Source organism: Coregonus lavaretus (assembly GCF_964263955.1).
Source record: "Coregonus lavaretus genome assembly, chromosome: 23".
Taxonomy (NCBI): Eukaryota; Metazoa; Chordata; class Actinopteri; order Salmoniformes; family Salmonidae; genus Coregonus; species Coregonus lavaretus.
In genome coordinates, this window is record NC_140010.1 from 3,555,030 (window position 1) to 3,574,984 (window position 19,955).

Genomic DNA, 19,955 nt, shown 5'->3' on the forward strand with positions numbered 1-19,955 from the left:
GAATAATGAAGCCAAACACGCCTCCAGTTTTTCATAGACCATTTTGCAATGGGCTTTTATTGTTTCAATCATCCAACATCGACTCCACAAAATTGTATGGTAAAAATCAAGTCACAATTCCGCAACTGAATGCTTATTAAATACAGCACTTGGCATATAAAAGCCATTTGAACACATGTGTATTGCTGTTATGTGACCCTTCAATCAGTTTGACTAATATCTCTGCACTTTAATGGTTTTCCGTCAACCTGAGAAAAGTATTCAAAAAAAAATCATCACGCTATTTCTGGAAATAACCACTACTAAATGACGACTAGGGGAAATTAAACTAATATAATTAATTTGTTCCTAGTGATAATTAATCTTGAAGCATAATTAATTTAAGGAACATTTTATAAATTAACCTGACAAAAATAAAATATATATTTGTGCTATATCACGCATCATGACTGTGTTGATGACGAGTTTGGATTGGGATTACCCCACCAGGAAATACACAATACATTATCATGGACGAGTCAGCCCAAACTAACCACATCACTGCTGTCAGGTAAGTAACATCTAAATTGGGCTTCCATAAAGGAAAACCCATGTTTGAGAATATTCAACCTTTGTTACTACTTCTTAGCTCACTTTTCTCAACCTCATATTCTGTGTGTCTATTAGCGTTTCTGAATGCCATGGAGTTTGGAACTGCGCTACTGTGGAGGTTCTGTAGCTTTGAGAATGGTGCAGGTTAAGCGCACAGGTACAAGACAACTCAGCTAGGGAATGGAACATACAGATTTAAAAAAACACGATAGGACTGACAAAAAGGGGTAGGAAAAACCTACTTCAAGATTGCCAACAAAAACAAATAACATTTTTTACATTTTATTCATTTAGCAGACGCTCTTATCCAGAGCGATTTACAGTTAGTGAGTGCATACATTTTCATACTGCCCCCCCCCCCCGCGGGAATCGAACCCACAACCTGGCGTTGCAAACGCCATGCTCTACCAACTGAGCTACACAGGACTACGTGAGCAATCCTGAGTTCACATTTCAACTTTCAGTCTAGTTTCGTCCACATGTTCTAAATCCAAAATTCTTCTCACTGATGAATTGGATCCCAGCCTGTGATTTTAGGGTTTCATTTTCATTGGACAACACCAACAGTTTCCCTCTTTTATTCAGTCTGCCAAAAAGCAGCAGACGATATGAAATACTTTTTAAATACAAATTTGAAATAAATGGATGAAAACAGAAAAGGGGTTCATTCTTAACACATGGTCTCGTTGCAAAAACCAGAGGTTCTCTCTCTCCCCGCCTGAAACAAATCAAGTCCAACAATTACAATAAAAGTAACTGTAATAACAGTAGTAGTAATAATAATAATGAAGGCATTGTAGTTCCTCTTTCGGCTGCATCCCGATTCTCCACCCTTCTCCTATAAAGGACTTCTCCTGCAAGCACAAACTCCGGTAAAAGGGTAGAGAATCAGGACGTAGCCTTCCTCCATCTTAAATACAGCAATGCCATTGGGAATTATGTACAGGTCTAAACCACACTCCGCCTTCAATAAAGGAGAGGTCAATGAGGGCGACTGCTGGACTCGGAGGTCAGTCGTTGCCGGGCGGGCGTGCTGTGCCCGTTCATGCAGCCGTTGTGCCGCTTGGTCAGTCCGCCGTTCAGAATGTCCTGGATGTGCTGTACTATCAGGTTTATTGCCACTGAAAAAGAAAAAATAGTCAGGAGGAAGGGAAGAGCGAAGTCAGTGTGACCATGGTACATTCACAAAGAGGTATCAACAAGGAAACCACTGAGGGAAAATTGATGAGTCATGTAACGTGACGGCTCCGTAAGAGCCAACATTTCCTTACCATACCCCTTTACTATATTGACAAAAAGGGGCAAAAAAAGATTCCATACAACACAAAGGGGTATTCAAGGATCGGATCTCATGGACCTTCCTCCTTACCCAAGTTATCTGCTCCACGAGGGATGATCACATCAGCATACTTCTTGGTCTGGAAACAAACATTACAATAACTAGGCAAGTACTTGCAAAGATTGTGCTGGTCAATGAAGCCAGGCATACAATATAAAACAGAGACATACAGAGAGTGGAGACTTACTGGAAGACAGAACTCCTCAAAGGCAGGCTTGACAAACGTGATATATTGAGTAAGAACCTGCTCAAGGTCCCTGCCCCGTTCACCTATGTCTCTTAGCACTGGAAGAAATAAAACATAAAAAAACGGGAACACAGAACACACACGTTAGATCTGGAACACAGAACACACGCGTTAGAAGTGAAGAGATACTGACACCAAGTCTGACTGGCAAGATTTTGTACGACTTCTCCTTATCCAGAAATATACACAGAAGTGGAGTCAGCAAACACACACACCTCTGCGTGAGAGCCGTGTGTCTGCATCCGTGTCTACGAACAGTTTCATCTGGAACAGGTCTCTGATCTCCTGGGAGTAGAACATCAGGATGCCCTCGAACAACACCACGTCAGCCGGGTACACAGTCACAAACTCATCCTTCCTGGAATCGAACAAGACACCATGAATATAAAAATCAGGATGACCCAACAGGATGCCCTCGAACACCTGGGTACACAGTTACAAACATCCTTCCTGTGACGGAGAAACATTGAATACAGCATGGGAGCCTAATATGGCTTCAATAATGTAAATCACCATAACGGCACTGCATCAGATTGGACACACCACACTCACAGAGTATCGAGGAGCTCACCTGGAATGGGTGAAAAAGTCGTACACAGGGATCTGTACGGTCTTCCCCTGCATGATCTGCCACAAAGTCTGCGTGACCAGCTCATTGTCAAAGGCATCTGAAGAATGACAGTTTTAGAGAAAGAAATTCCACGAGGTTCACACAAGTAAAATAAGAGACGGGAGAGAAATGGTTTAAGAGAAAAGTGAGAGAGACATTCCAATAAGGTTTCTCACTTCTATTCCATTGGTAAAATACCTGACCATACATGGGCCTCCCCCTCAACCAAGTACACGTGTGAGCCCACGCTATCACACACACACACTAGCCTAATGTAATTGAGGAATCTTTGTGGAGTCTACTGGGTCACAGCTGTTAAGGTTTTTCTCTCAGTCCCTGGGTGTGTCCTAATACTATCTCCTGACACTTCCTCCCTACAAATCTAAAAGCATTGGATTGGTGGAGACATGGGCTAGACTAGAGGGAATTTCCCCAATTTTGTATGCCAGGCATTTCCCTTTTAAAATCAGTGAAAGGAAATGAACAAGTGCACACTTCAGGAGAAAGTAGGGATTGAGACGCACCCCCTTGCCTTGCAGCAGCTGAGAGAGACTCTGCTACTATAGCTCTGCTGACTAGGAGTATGTCAGGAAGATGGGCTAAGAGTATCAGGGATGGATGGCCAACAGAGGCCAAAAATGGATCAGGTATGCAATGGTAAAAACTTGAGTACCTCTGAAATTGTTTATGGAATGTGGCTGTGGGTCATGTGATTTAAAAAAAAATGTAGTGTTGTTTGAAATGGAATCAAAAAGGGTGAATCATTGGATCAACTATCAACTGGGTCCGGCCCCTAAGCTCGTGCTAGCAAACTAGCAACATTGTATAAAATATTCTGTACCCTCAGAGTTTCCCGAGCATGTGAGCTCCGGACTGACACAGCTGTAGACTATTCGTGCAAGAGATAAGAAGTAATCAGGTAGGCCTATTTTATGACATTTTCACTGGATCAGAGCATGACATTTTTCCCTTTCACGCCAAGTGGTTATCGAAAGGGAGAGAGCTGGAAATATTTTTAAAAAATACATTGAGGAACTATTGTCACTCATTGAATTTAACTGTGGAGCTTCTCAAAATTACTTTGAGAAGCTCCACAGTTCATTAGTGGTGGTGAGTTAAGACAATAAGAAATACTAATCAGATCCCCAAATGGGCACATTTATACAATCGCGTGCAGGCCAGGTAGGCTAGGCCATACTTCTATGTGTAATCAGGTACAAGTCCTTACTCAACATTGACAGGAGCGCTCCAAACAAAAGCCAACGAATAAATTGACAAAATTCGTAAATTGAATGAAATAAACTTAAAACTTGTTTCTCACAAGTCTAGCATTGGTTGTGCGCTCTGCAAACAACTAATAATAATAATAATATTATATTGAATGCATTAGCAGAAATTACCGTAGCCAAACAAACATTGTAGATTAGAAATGATGTTATTAACAGTAAATGTACTACTGGTGATATATGTAATTGGGAATTTGTATGTGTATTTATTATGGATCCCCATTAGCTGCTGCCAAGGCAGCAACTACTCTTCCTGGGATCCAGCAAAATTAAGGCAGTAAATACAATTTAAAAAACATTACATTCACATGGTGTGCCCTCAGGCCCTTACTCCACCACATATCTACAGTACAAAATCCATGTGTACATGTGTGTATAGTGCGTATGTATGTGTCTGTGCCTATGTTTGTGTTGCTTCACGGTCCCCGCTGTTCCATAAGGTGTTTGTTTTTTAAAACTAATTTTACTACTTGCATCAGTTACTTGATGTGGAATAGAGTTCCATGTAGTCATGGCTCTATGTAGTACTGTGCGCCTCCCATAGTCTGTTCTGGACTTGGAGACTGTGAAGAGACCTCTGGTGGCATGTCTTGTGGGGTATGCATGGGTGTCCGAGCTGTGCGCCAGTAGTTCAAACAGACAGCTCGGTGCAATCCTATGTGTAGCTAGCAGCCCCATAGTTACCAGTCCTGTGTGTAGCTAGCAGCCCCATAGTTACCAGTCCTGTGTGTAGCTAGCAGCCCCATAGTTACCAGTCCTGTGTGTAGCTAGCAGCCCCATAGTTACCAGTCCTGTGTGTAGCTAGCAGCCCCATAGTTACCAGTCCTGTGTGTAGCTAGCAGCCCCATAGTTACCAGTCCTGTGTGTAGCTAGCAGCCCCATAGTTACCAGTCCTGTGTGTAGCTAGCAGCCCCATAGTTACCAGTCCTGTGTGTAGCTAGCAGCCCCATAGTTACCAGTCCTGTGTGTAGCTAGCAGCCCCATAGTTACCTGTCCTATGTGTAGCTAGCAGCCCCATAGTTACCAGTCCTATGTGTAGCTAGCAGCCCCATAGTTACCAGTCCTGTGTAGCTAGCAGCCCCATAGTTAGCAGTCCTATGTGTAGCTAGCAGTCACAAGCGGCCCTGACCCCATACCTGGGTGATCGAAGTTGAACTGGCCCTTGAGTGCTTTTGCCTTCTGTTCTGGAGTCAGCTCTCTGTAGAAACTGTCCTGGCTGAGGATGGCTACCTGGAAAACAACGACAGATAAGTCAGCACTACACTGTGGCAGCTAACCATCTCAGGTTGTATAATACCGGTATATAGAAAAACCTGAACAGGGATAGATTGGAGAGAGGTTGGTTTCCTGGAAAAATAATGACACCGATAGGTCAGGGCTAGACAGTGGAAGCTAACCCCTGACCCCTGAGTGCTGGGGCTGTGAGCTACGGTACAGAAAAACCAGGACCGGAAGTGGAAGCTAACCCCTGACCCCTGAGTGCTGGGGCTGTGAGCTACGGTACAGAAAAACCAGGACCGGAAGTGGAAGCTAACCCCTGACCCCTGAGTGCTGGGGCTGTGAGCTACGGTACAGAAAAACCAGGACCGGAAGTGGAAGCTAACCCCTGACCCCTGAGTGCTGGGGCTGTGAGCTACGGTACAGAAAAACCAGGACCGGGGGGGAGAGAATGGAGAGTGAGGTTGTCTACCTGTCGCTGGTGGTGGTCGATTTCGTTCTGCCCCAGAAGCTCCATGATCTTCTCACACACCGACGACTGCAGACACAGAAGAACACGGACGCATTTTACACTGTTGTAGGATAGACTACGCATGTTGTAGAACATTGATATTTGATAGGCTTAAAACATTGTTGTGCAGAGATGTGTAGCTACACAAAGCCCATACCATAGTCACGTGTAGTATTTATACACAAAGGATTGACTAGCTAAGCATTTCCTTTGGTGACAGGAACAGGAAGCGCCACACGTATGTTGTACTGTATGTGGGTCAAGATCCCCTTGCATGTTAGAAGAAAGTGAGAGTTAAAAGGTAGTGTAACTAGTATACAGTAGTGTTTTCCATTAGCCCGGTTACAGGCATATTTTCAGCCGGCTACATTTTCCACTTCATATTAACTAGCCTACTTTTCTTTTAAAAGTTTCAATTCGCTAGTACGTCGAGCCCTCTCCCGCTAGAATGAACATTTTAGAGATCTATTGATAGGATAGGCGCCTGTCAGTCACAAAGCGATGGTGAAAAGGGAAACGCGGGAGAGAGGAAGAGGCGAAGCGAGAGGTTTCACTCGCCAAAAATCGGTCCTAAATAAGCCCAATGCGTTTCTATGGGTTTATTGTAGACTTAAGCTTATCGCCTGCCTTCCCGCCTTTGGAACAACGACTCCCATCGTTAGGGCGAAGACATGAACATCACGTCATTATATTACAGATCTCTGGTTGCAGTCACATTTCTTTACACGGGAGTTCGGAGAGAGCATGATGTTCGTGAATTTGCACGTCCCATTTAACGTAAGTGGTAACGTTGAGTCTAAATCCACGAGTTAGCTTAATTGCCTTGTGACACATTCATTTATTTTCTTTCTCGTGTTCCACATAGCCAGCCACGCGGAGTTGTAGCACATAGAAGGCTGTTTACTGTGTGTTGATTGACAACTGAACAGCAAGTGTTGACTAGTTTATAAAAGGTGTGGAACTGACTGCATAAAGTAAATCTCCTACAGTACCTTCGGAAAGTTCAGACTTGTTAAGTTATAGCCTTATTCTAAAATTGATTAAATAAAAGAAAATCCTCAGCAATCTACACACACATCCAGGCTCTGTCGTAGCCGGCCGCGACCGGGAGACCCATGGGGCGGCGCACAATTGGCCCAGCGTCGTCCAGGGTAGGGGAGGGAATGGCCGGCAGGGAATGTAGCTCAGTTGGTAGAGCATGGCGTTTGCAACGCCAGGGTTGTGGGTTTGATAAAATAATGTATGTGCTAACTGTAAGTCGCTCTGGATAAGAGCGTCTGCTAAATGACTAAAATGTAAAATGTAAATGTAATGACGAAGCGAAAACAGGTTTAGAATTTTTTGCAAATGTATTAAAAATAAAAAAAGAGAAATACCTTATTTACTTAAGTATTCAGACCCATTGCTATGAGACTTGAAATTGAGCTCCGGTGCATCCTGTTTCCATTGATCATCCTTGAGATGTTTCTACAACTTGATTGGAGTCCACCTGTGGTAAATTCAACTGATTGGACATGATTTGGAAAGGCACACACCTGTCTATATAAGGTCCCACAGTTGACAGTGCATGTCAGAGCAAAAACCAAGCCATGAGGACGAAGTAATTGTCCGTAGAGCTCCGAGACAGGATTGTGTCGAGGCACAGATCTGGGGAAGGGTACCAAAACATTTCTGCAGCATTGAAGGTCCCCAAGAACACAGTGGCCTCAATCATTCTTAAATGGAAGATGTTTGGAACCACCAAGACTCTTCCTAGAGCTGGCCGCCCGGCCAAACTGAGCAATCGGGGGAGAAGGGCCTTGGTCAGGGAGGTGACCAAGAACCCGATGGAGATGGGAGAACCTTCCAGAAGGACAACCATCTCTGCAGCACTCCACCAATCAGGCCTTTATGGTAGTGGCCAGACGGAAGCCACTCCTCAGTAAAAGGCACATGACAGACGCTTGGAGTTTGCCAAAAGGCACCTAAAGACTTTCAGACCATGAGAAACAACATTCTCTGGTCTGAAAAAAACAAGATTGAACTCTTTGGCCTGAATGCCAAGCATCACGTCTGGAGGAAATCTGGCACCATCCCTATTGTGAAGCATGGTAGTGGCAGCATCATGCTGTGGGAATGTTTTTCAGCGGCAGGGACTGTGAGACTAGTCAGGATCGATGCAAAGATTAACGGAGCAAGGTACAGAGAGATCCTTGATGAAAACCTGCTCCAGAGCACTCAGGACCTCAGACTGGGGCAAAGGTTCACCACCAGCAGGACAAAGACCCTAAGCACACAGCAAAGACAATGCAAGAGTGGCTTCGGGATAAGTCTCTGAATGTCGTTGAGTGGCCCAGCCAGAGCCCAGACTTGAACCCGATCTAACATCTCTGGAGAGACCTGAAAATAGCTGTGCAGCAACGCTCCCCATCCAACCCAACATACTTATGTAAATATGATATCAGTTTTTTTAAATTAGCAATTACTAAAAACATTATGGGGTATTGTGTGTAGATTGATGAGGGAAAAAAACAATTTAATCAATTTTAGAATAAGGCTGTAACCTAACAATGTGGAAAAAGTCAAGGGGTCTGAATACTTTCCGAAGGCACTTTGCCATTCATATACCATGCAACGTAGTTACATGTCCATGGTATCACGTCGGGACAAGTAAACCAAAGGATTTCCTAGACGTCGGGGCTTGCCAAACAGTGACGCTAAAGTGAGTGACTCGTCTGTAGACTACCGGATCGCATCGGTGAGAGAGAGCCGCTCATTTAGCTCGCTAATTTGCATATGCTACTGGTAGGCCTAGGCTTTTTGACAATTACCTTCAGATAAATTATGGAAACATTCGATGAAGATGGTGAATCATCACTGCAGGAACAATAGGTAGTAGTGGAGAGCCTCTGATCATTTGGGCCCTCGCGGAATCCAGGCATTAAAACCAAGTTCATCATAAGACATGAACAGAATGCATCAGTGATTCTTATTTCCTGCAACTTTCTGAAGCAACGAGAATGCCTCTGTCGGTGTGTGTGTGCGCGGTGCGCGCGTCTACCACTGTGTAGCCATTAGTGATTATGCTAATGAACAGTCTTCTGGTAGACTAAACTACAAGGTACCTATGCTTACCTGGCAGAATATGATTATTTTCTTCAATCCAGTGGCTATTTGTTTTGCAAACTCTACCATCACATATGCGCTAAAAAAACACAGCTAAACAGCCTCTTGCTAGGTATGCACATAAATTAAAGGGTAAATACACCCAAAAATAAATCTCCGATTTTTCCAAGACTTCAAAAGTGGTCTCCTGCTGTGGTTTAACCTTTTACTGCAGTGGGCTTAAATTTACATTTAAGTCATTTAGCAGACGCTCTTATCCAGAGCGACTTACATGAGCAATTAGGGTTAAGTGCCTTGCTTAAGGGCACATCGACAGATTTTTCACCTAGTCGGCTCGGGGATTAGAACCAGCGACCTTTCGGTTACTGGCACAACGCTCTTACCCACTAAGCTACCTTAAATCAGGGTCACAGTGTTTCTTGGTAGTCAAACAAATCTACTTTGAAACAAGAGTATATGCCACACACACGGTTATGCGCTTAAACAAAGAAGACACCTGTACCATGTCAGAGTTGAAATGTATTACATTGAGTTTGCATCCCAATATTACACTTTTATACACACACATCACAGAAGACTGAAATATAACAAAATCGTTTGACAGAAACAGATAAAATAAATAAATGTTTATTAATAATTAAAAATATTCATAACATTCCACCCATGAGGCCACTAGAGGGCGATTTGGTCATTTGACTGGAGGAAAGGGTTTTAAGATTGTTGTGGACTTCCATCCAATTTTGTTTTTCTATTTAAAAAAAAAAAAGTGATTTTGAGAGCGAAAACCTGAAAAAAATGGAAACCTGGAAAAACAATACCTTTAAATACATTTTTCAACATGTGGGCTATTTACTTCATTTTTCAGTTAACAAAATACATAATTTGAAGAACAGTGGCAATTCATATCTTGCATACTATAAACATACAGTAACTAGTTACAGTAACTAGTACACAGTCCTAGGGCTGGTTAAGGTGACTATTACCGCCACACGAGTCATGACCGCAGTCAAATTCCAGGTGATTGTTTAGTCTTCTTCAAGCTCTGCTGGTCATTAGTAGCCTACCAAGCTCTGGTGGCCATTAGTAGCCCACCAAGCTCTGGTGGCCATTAGTAGCCCACCAAGCTCTGGTGGCCATTAGTAGCCCACCAAGCTCTGGTGGCCATTAGTAGCCCACCAAGCTCTGGTGGCCATTAGTAGCCCACCAAGCTCTGGTGGCCATTAGTAGCCCACCAAGCTCTGGTGGCCATTAGTAGCCCACCAAGCTCTGGTGGCCATTAGTAGCCCACCAAGCTCTGGTGGCCATTAGTAGCCCACCAAGCTCTGGTGGCCATTAGTAGCCCACCAAGCTCTGGTGGCCATTAGTAGCCCACCAAGCTCTGGTGGCCATTAGTAGCCCACCAAGCTCTGGTGGCCATTAGTAGCCCACCAAGCTCTGGTGGCCATTAGTAGCCCACCAAGCTCTGGTGGCCATTAGTAGCCCACCAAGCTCTGGTGGCCATTAGTAGCCCACCAAGCTCTGGTGGCCATTAGTAGCCCACCAAGCTCTGGTGGCCATTAGTAGCCCACCAAGCTCTGGTGGCCATTAGTAGCCCACCAAGCTCTGGTGGCCATTAGTAGCCCACCAAGCTCTGGTGGCCATTAGTAGCCCACCAAGCTCTGGTGGCCATTAGTAGCCCACCAAGCTCTGGTGGCCATTAGTAGCCCACCAAGCTCTGGTGGCCATTAGTAGCCCACCAAGCTCTGGTGGCCATTAGTAGCCCACCAAGCTCTGGTGGCCATTAGTAGCCCACCAAGCTCTGGTGGCCATTAGTAGCCTACCAAGCTCTGGTGGCCATTAGTAGCCTACCAAGCTCTGGTGGCCATTAGTAGCCTACCAAGCTCTGGTGGCCATTAGTAGCCTACCAAGCTCTGGTGGCCATTAGTAGCCTACCAAGCTCTGGTGGCCATTAGTAGCCTACCAAGCTCTGGTGGCCATTAGTAGCCTACCAAGCTCTGGTGGCCATTAGTAGCCTACCAAACATGCCTGGTACTCAGCACTCTATTGTCCCTCTAATCACTCTGACATCAATGCAAATGTCATCAAAAATAGAAATCAAACACTTCATGAGAGCCCATGACCTCATGTTGCGCAACATTTCTATAGGCTATGCAATTGTGAGAACAGTTGAGATGGCCTCTAATAGAGGATCCCATCAGCTTTCTATAGGCTAGGCTCCTTTATTTATGTCTCAACCTTCCTAATATTAAGCACATTGCTTCTCTTTACAACAGGAGTACAGCCTACCTGGCTGGCATGAAAATTAACCACGGGAAAAGTGTCCCCCATTCGCTATTTAAGTGCATAGATGTATTTTTTCCCCTGCTTCGAGGCAGGTGCATGATAACTGTCCATTCTAAATGAAAACAAATTTCACACATGATTTAGTATATGTAAAGACAAGATTGAATTAATAACAGTCTGATGGGTGGCAATATTAGCCTATCACTTGTGATACTATAATAATGGCTATTGTGTGTTTTGTCGCGTTATCTGGAACTTATTTGTACATAATGTTTCTGACCGAAAAGAGCTTCTGGATATCAGGACAGTGATTACTCACCTCGTACTGGACAAAGATTTTTTCTTTAACCAGTCGGACGCGAATTATTTACTTCAGACACCCGACAAGACACAAATCCCTGTCATTCGCATGAAGAAGAGACTGATATTGGGGACGTAGGTTAGGGTGCCTTGTAAGGATCCGATGGCGAGTGGGTAATCTGCCTCTACCATCAGTCCTATTAGCCAACGTACAATCATTGGATAATAAAATGGATGAGCTCCGATCAAGAATATCCTACCAACGGGACATTTAGAACTGTAATATCTTATGTGTCACCGAGTCGTGGCTGAACGACGACATGGATAACATACAGCTGGCGGGGTTTTCGGTGCATCGGCAAGATGGAACAGCTGCCTCCGGTAAGACAAGGGGTGGTGGTCTGTGTATATTTGTAAACAACAGCTGGTGCACAAAATCTAATATTAAGGAAGACTCTAGGTTTTGCTCACCTGAGGTAGAGTATCTCATGATAAGCTGTAGACCACACTGTTAACCAAGAGAGTTTTCATCTATATTTTTCGCAGATTTCCATTTACCACCACAAACCGATGCTGGCACTAAGACCGCACTCAACGAGCTGTATAAGGCCATAAGCAAACAAGAAAATATTCATCCAGAGGCGGCGCTTCTAGCGGCCGGGGACTTTAATGCAAGGAGGGCAACTTAAATCAGTTTTACCTCATTTCTACCAGCATGTTAAAAACTCTAGACCACCTTTACTCCACACAGAGACGCGTACAAAGCTCTCCCTCGCCCTCCATTTGGCAAATCTGACCATAATTCTATCCTCCTGATTCCTGCTTACAAGCAAAAACTAAAGCAGGAAGCACCAGTGACTCGGTCAATACAGAAGTGGTCAGATGACTCAGATGCTAAACTACAGGACTGTTTTGCTAGCACAGACTGGAATATGTTCTGGGATTCTTCCGATGGCATTGAGGAGTATACCACCTCAGTCACTGGCTTCATCAATAAGTGCATCGATGACGTCGTCCCCGCAGTGACTTTACATACATACCCCAACCAGAAGCCATGGATTACAGGTAACATCCGCACTGAGCTAAAGGGTAGAGCTACCGCTTTCAAGGAGTGGGACTCTAACCCGGACGCTTATAAGAAATCCCGCTATACCTTCCGACGAACCATCAAACAAGCAAAGCGTCAATACAGGACTAAGATTGAATCGTACTACACCGGCTCCGGTGCTCGTTGGATGTGGCAGGGCTTGCAAACTATTACAGACTACAAAGGGAAGCACAGCCGCGAGCTGCCCAGTGACACGAGCCTACCAGACAAGCTAAACTACTTATATGCTCGCTTCGAGGTAAGCAACACTGAAGCATGCATGAGAGCACCAGCTGTTCTGGACGACTGTGTGATCACGCTCTCCGTAGCCCATGTGAGTAAGACCTTTAAACAGGTCAACATTCACAAGGCCGCAGGGCCAGACTACCAGGACGTGTACTCCGAGCATGTGCTGACCAACTCCCAAGTGTCTTCACTGACATTTTCAACCTGTCCCTGACCAAGTCTGTAATACCAACATGTTTCAAGCAGACCACCATAGTCCCTGTGCCAAAGAACACTAAGGTAACCTGCCTAAATGACTACCGACCCGTAGCACTCACGTCTGTAGCCATGAAGTGCTTTGAAAGGCTGATCATGGCTCACAACACCATTATCCCAGAAACCCTAGACCCACTCCAATTTGCATACCGCCCCAAAAGATCCACAGATGACAGTCTCTATTGCACTCCACACTGCCCTTTCCCACCTGGACAAAAGGAAGACCTACGTGAGAATGCTATTCATTGACTACAGCTCAGCGTTCAACACCATAGTGCCCTCAAAGCTCATCACTAAGCTAAGGACCCTGGGACTAAACACCTCCATCTGCAACTGGATCCTGGACTTCCTGACGGGCCGCCCCCAGGTGGTAAGGGTAGGTAACAAATCTGCCACGCTGATCCTCAACACGGGGGCCCCTCAGGGGTGCGTGCTCAGTCCCCTCCTGTACGCCCTGTTCACCCATGACTGCATGGCCAAGCATGACTCCAACACCATCATTAAGTTTGCAGACGACAACAGTGGTAGGCCTGATCACCGACAACGATGAGACAGCCTATAGGGAGGAGATCAGAGACCTGGCTGTGTGGTGCCAGAATAACAACCTCTCCCTCAACGTGATCAAGACAAAGGAGATGATTGTGGATTACAGGAAAAGGAGGACTGAGCATGCCCCCATTCTCATCGACGGGGCTGTAGTGGAGCAGGTTGAGAGCTTCAAGTTCCTTGGTGTCCACATCACCAACACACTATCATGGTCCAAACACACAAAGACAGTTGTGAAGAGGGGACGACAACACCCTTCCCCACTCAGGAGACTGAAAAGATTTGGCATGGGTCCCCAGATCCTCAAAAAGTTCTACAGCTGCACCATCGAGAACATCCTGACCGGTTGCATCACTGCCTGGTATGGCAACTGCTCGGCATCCGGCCATAAGGTGCTATGGAGGGTAGCGCGTACGTTCCAGTACATCACTGGAGCCAAGCTTCCTGCCATCCAGGACCTCTATGCTAGGTGGTGTCAGAAGAAGGCCCCAAAACATTTCCAAAGACTCTAGCCACCCAAGTCATAGACTGTACCCTCTGCTCCCGCACGGCAAGTGGTACCGGAGCGCCAAGTCTAGGTCCAAAAGGCTCCTTAACAGCTTCTACCCCCAAGCCATAAGACTGCTGAATAATTAATCAAATGGCTTCCCAGAGACTTTTTGCATTGACCCCCCTCCTACTGCTACTTGCTGTTTATTATGTATGCATAGTCACTTTACCCCTACCTACATTTACATATTACCTCAATTACGGCAACTAACCTGTACCCACACACATTGACTGTACCGGTACCCCCTGTATATAGCCTCATTGTTTTTTTGTTTTTTTTGTAAATCTGCATTGTTGGTTAAAGTCTTGTAAGTAAGCATTTCAAGGTAAGGTCTACACCGGTTGTATTTGGTGCATGTGACACTTGATTTGATTTTCCCGCTAACTGATTGCATTTTGGAACAATCGCGCTTATAGCCTACTGCCATGTGTGCATTGCTGAGCTTATGTGAAGAAATAGCCTAATAGTTTAACATTTTGATCTAAATGTTCTGATCCGTTGCATCAGCCACATTGCTTAAAAAATGTTTTTTGATGCTAGTGGTTGTATTAATTTGGGATCTATCGCACCCCACAACTGTCCCAGACAATGTTTGTATATTTGTTTCTCGCACAAAAGGAAAAGTTGACCAATAGAATAGGTCAACTTTTGTGCTATGGGGGATAGTAGATCGACATAGGCTAGTGCTTTTGTTGTTCGTTAGGCCTACTCATTTCGTTGGCTGACGAAAAGTAAATGTGGACAGTTCTTCCAACATCCGATGTGTCTCTTCACTTGTAGCCTGTGAGAAGGACCCGATCACGTGACGGGCATTGGCTAATAACAATTGAGATATCTGTGAGAGGTGCTTCGGAGCACGCAGCCGGGAATTATAATTATTATAGTCAGCCCAAGGGCACAACGGCCACAAAAGGCAAGCATTTTTTTAGGGGTCATTACGGGAAATTCAAGGCATTTTCAAGTCCTTGTCAAATTGTGAATGAGAGACTGATGAAGTGTGTGCAGCCTGCGCAAAAAACAAAGCTCATGCCTTTCATGTGACCTTTTTCAAATCATCATTAGAGTTGCATCATGCAGCCAAACATATAGCCCAACGTTTATATCACAACTGAAGTTTCATAAATAACTAAATTAAACAGCTCAACACAGAATAGCCGCATGTGCGCACTCCCTCAAATGGTTTGGAGAAAATAACCTTTCTATTTTATTCAGCTATGTTCAACTGTGTTCTTCATACTAAAAAAATAATGCCACGGAATTCTAAGCAAATCTTGTCTGCTAAATGAACTAGTGCAGCCCACAGCCTGACATAAGGACAACTCAGAGTATGCTATTCTGTTCTTCTGAACTAGACTACATTTTCTTCATTTCTTGTTTCTTTAGACCGGTCTAAAATAAATAATGGATTTATTAGACTTTTTTAAATGTAGATGTTCCAAAGGTCTGTATCAGTGGCTTGTAGGCTATGCGTGGAAGCCAGGAGATGCTAAATGTGTTTGTTAATTAACGGTCAATTACCGTGAGACAGGCAGTTATTTGCTTGACAATCACTGGCTGACACAGTACACCAGTACAACATGTGGTCCTCTGTAGCTCAGCTGGTAGAGCATGGCGCTTGTAACGCCAAGGTAGTGGGTTCGATTCCCGGGACCACCCATACACAAAAATGTATGCACGCATGACTGTAAGTCGCTTTGGATAAAAGCGTCTGCTAAATGGCATATTATTATTTATTATTAACATACTGTAACTAGTACACAGTAGAACAGAATGTAACTAGCACACCATATTGTACAGTACACAAGTAGAACATACTGTATAGAATATACTGTCCCTAGTACACCAGTAGAATATACTGTCCCTAGTACACCAGTAGAATATACTGTCCCTAGTACACCAGTAGAATATACTGTCCCTAGTACACCAGTAGAACATGGAGCACTATGGAAGCACCACCCCGGACCCAAGTGGCCTTCCCAGTGCCCAGGCCATCTGTCCTCACCGACACCCTCAAATGCCAGGATCTCCTGCCTACCAGTGCTGACGGGGCATTCTCCTGCCCTGCCACAGACTATGGTGCTTTTGTGTCCGTGAAAAGGTGTCACAATGAAATCAGACACCCACTCGGGAGACCGTGTTGTTCAGCACTGCAGCACACAGACTAACCTAAAGCTGCTCATCTAAGAGCCTATCAAACATGATGTAGCTTCTACATACAGACTAACATTTGAAATAAAATTGCCTCATTTGTCTATGACTTGGCAAGACATCCCACTACAGCAGGGAGTGTGTACAGTAAATATTACAGGCAGTAAGTAATCTCAGTTAACAAATACAAGCATGCAAAAGCCTGGATGTCATTCAACCCGAGCCATATTGGTTTCATTGCACTTACAGTAGGGCAATGTTATGTCATGTTTGTTACACCAGTTTACCAGAAATTCAGTGATCTAACACCTTGGGATACTGGGGGAGGGGGGTTATTACTGTTAGCTCACTACTTCCTCATAACTCTGGGGCCAGCAATCCCAAACCACCCACCCAACGCCATGTACGGGATTTTCAAGGAGCCAAACAGTGGCCCTATGCCAAAAGCTAACTTCATATCTGGGTCAACTGAACAGTAGGACCGGAGGGCAACGAAGGGGCCAGGGAAAGAAAAGGGCATGGGATGGGAGCTTCAATCGAGTTAGTTCAAGAACTTGAACTTTAGTTTAGTTCACAAGGTGGTTTCAGAATGGTTTATTACCAATGCAACTACTATTCATTTGCTTTCCAAACTACTGTTGGTATCAAGACTGGTATTTAATTCTGGTCTCAAACCAACAAGTAGGAACAAAACTACTGCAGAAAGCTACAGACCATACTAGGCTCGGTGTTCCCACGTTGTCATGATCAATCACACAAAGCTATTAACTACATAGCGTGGTAACTACATAACAATCTTGACATCGTCCTGTCCTACTTTATTAACTGTAATAATCTCTCTCACAAATACATTTCTTTATAGCCTGGGTACCAGTATTTTTAGCAAACATTCGACTCCTTGCCACTCCTTTCATTTGCCAAAGACAGGAGTGGAATGAATGTTAGCTAAAAAGATTAGTACCCAGACTAATTTAACCCCCCCCCCCACATCTGAAAATCCATGTATGTCTATGTCATGTCGGCTCAAGGAAGGAACTCTAAGTCGGATGTGATTTATTTGCTTTAAAGGATAAACAATTATTTGGTTGACATTGCCGATATTCCCATAAAATATGTTATTACATACCTGGGAATCAAAATATGTAAAAACCAAACAGAAAGGGCTAATTTGAATTGTAATCCCAACGCTGAGAAAGTTAAGAGAATGAATATATATATTATTTTGTATGAGTCGGAACTGACGCCCGTTGACCGCTAGCGCCCACCTCTGTTATTGTTATGTAGCTAATGTTAGCTAGGTAGCTACGCGTCAGCAATCGATTAAATAAAAATAGCCAAAAGGCGTGTTCCCCCGTCAATAAATAAGTCCAATCGTGGGTAATAGCCACATTGTGTCGAATAGTTCGTCACTTTGACATTCAAAAGGGGGTACGAACAGTGGTCTTATTCGGCTAACAAGCGGTGCTAGCTAGCTAATCAAAGAAATTTAAACAAAAGAATGTTTTAGCTGGCTGTAGCTAGATAGCAAGCTAACCTTAGTCTCATAGCAGAATCGGGTAGGCTTTCTCAATCTCTAGCGGTGTGCGCAAAAATGTAGCTAGATGTCTAGCCAGTCTAGTTACAAACCTAGCTAGTTGGCATTTAGTGCCGGGGATGAAAACTATTATAGTTTAGCTCATTTACTTACTAGAAACTTTGGGTTGATTTCATAGCCAAATATACTAATTAGCTATTTGCCAATTTTGCAAACTGTTTCCATTGTGTGTGGTGGAATTAGGCATCCTGGGGGCAAGGGATGAAGGAGACCACATGTAAAAGTTACAATCAATTAGCTAACTCATCAATAAACGCTGATGATGACTAAAAGGATGGCAAGAGGCTGATGTCATTCAAACAGTTTGATATGAGCCACGCGGTCGGCGAGTTGACGAGCGACTCGAACACATTCCATCAGTTGCAACAACAACTAAAAACATACAACAATAGACAATCTATGTAAGGTGCCAAATGTACTGAGGTCCCAACCTTGCCACTGGCAGTGCCTCCGGACACACCGATAAGGAATGGTTGTCGGATAATGTTGTCATTTTCGGCAGAGTCGCTCAGATGTGTTTCAGTGTCCCCGGCCATGCTTGCAATAATGTGCCTACAACAACGCAGCTGTGAAGAATCCACGATCCCGCTAAACTCCTCCCATCATTTCCTTCACTTAATTTATAACTTTTTTTTATTTCTTTCGTATTAAGGAATTTTGAAAAATGTCCTTGTCTTGTACATAATGCGATTTGTATGTAAATTGATTCATATAACTGTATTATTTATATCAAATAATTGATTGTATGTTTGCACTTCATAAATGGTCAGTGTTATACTGAATCCTTGGCAAAACCCTACCCTAAAACCTAACCTTAACCCTTACCCTAAACCTAACCTTAACCCTTACCAGGGCAGGCTAAATTACTTTCTAAAGGTAATCCTTTACAGTTACTAGTTACCTGTCCACAATTGTAATCAGTAGCATATCTTTTGCATTATCCCACACTCAGTAATGGAATCTGATTACTTTCAGTTACTTTTGGATTATTTTCCCCTTAAATCCAACTGCCCCTTAGAACCAACTTCTCCGTTTTTAAACGGCCTGTATGGCATCGATTTGAGTCAGAAACATTAATTCTAGTGACAAAATGTACTACGAAGTATGAAAAATGTATGCACTCACTAACTGTAAATCGCTCTGGATAAGAGCGTCTGCTAAATGACTCAAATGTAAAATGTAAATAGGATAATTTTGGTCATTAAGTCAGTCTCGTCCAAAACAGAGTTTTGTAAGTGAGTTCAGTGCCTAACACTTCGTATGTAAAATTTGCCTATTTAATTGTGAACATAAAAAAATAAAATAAACGTACATATACAGTACCAGTCAAAAGTTAGAACACACCTACTCATTCAAGGGTTTTTCTTTATTTTTTAAATACTATTTTCTAAATTGTAGAATAATAGTGAAGACATCAAAACTATGAAAAAACACATATGGAATCATGTAGTAACCAAAAAAGTGTTAAACAAATATCAATTTATTTATATTTGAGATTCTTCAAAGTAGCAACCCTTTGCCTTGATGAACGCTTTGCACACTCTTGGCATTCTCTCAACCAGCTTAATGAGGAATGCTTTTCCAACAGTGTTGAAGGAGTTCCCACATATGTTGAGCACTTGTTGGCTGCTTTTCCTTCACTCTGCGGTCCAACTCATCCCAAACCATCTCAATTGGGTTGAGGTCGGGTGATTGTGGAGGCCAGGTCATCTGATGCAGCACTCCATCACTCTCCTTGGTCAAATAGCCCGCATTGTCCTGTTGAAAAACAAATGATAGTCCCACTAAGCACAAACCAGATGGGATGGCGTATCCTGCAGAATGCTGTGGTAGCCATGCTGGTTAAGTGTGCCTTGAATTCGAAATAGATCCCAGACAGTGTCACCAGCAAAGAACCCCCACACCATCATACCTCCTCCTCCATGATTCACAGTGGGATCCACACATGCGGAGATCATCCATTCACCTACTATGCGTCTCACAAAGACACGGCGGTTGGAACCAAAAATCTCAAATTTGGACTCATCAGACCAAAGGAC

General features: G+C 43.8%; 1 protein-coding gene across 1 annotated transcript; it reads right to left on the reverse strand.

Annotated features, from left to right (window-relative positions):
* Nucleotides 1–24: 24 nt before the first annotated feature.
* uck2b (uridine-cytidine kinase 2b) lies at nt 25–18,460 on the reverse strand. The gene is made up of 8 exons (XM_084139272.1): nt 18,348–18,460; nt 5,764–5,829; nt 5,210–5,303; nt 2,749–2,845; nt 2,393–2,535; nt 2,118–2,215; nt 1,961–2,009; nt 25–1,712 (listed from the first exon to the last, which is right to left on the reverse strand). Exons 1-8 carry the CDS (start codon nt 18,450–18,452, stop codon nt 1,573–1,575), a joined length of 792 nt encoding a protein of 263 aa, XP_083995398.1. The 5' UTR covers nt 18,453–18,460; the 3' UTR covers nt 25–1,572.
* Between the last annotated feature and the right edge of the window lie 1,495 nt (nt 18,461–19,955).

Excerpts from the sequence above, each read along its gene's own strand:
- uck2b (XM_084139272.1), bottom strand. The coding sequence starts at position 18,452 with ATGGCCGGGGACACTGAAACACATCTGAGCGACTCTGCCGAAAATGAC. Across the intron at positions 5,830-18,347 it reads GAGGCACTGCCAGTGGCAAG|TCGTCGGTGTGTGAGAAGAT; the intron begins GTTGGGACCTCA and ends CTGTGTCTGCAG. Across the intron at positions 2,010-2,117 it reads TTGAGGAGTTCTGTCTTCCA|ACCAAGAAGTATGCTGATGT; the intron begins GTAAGTCTCCAC and ends GTTTGTTTCCAG.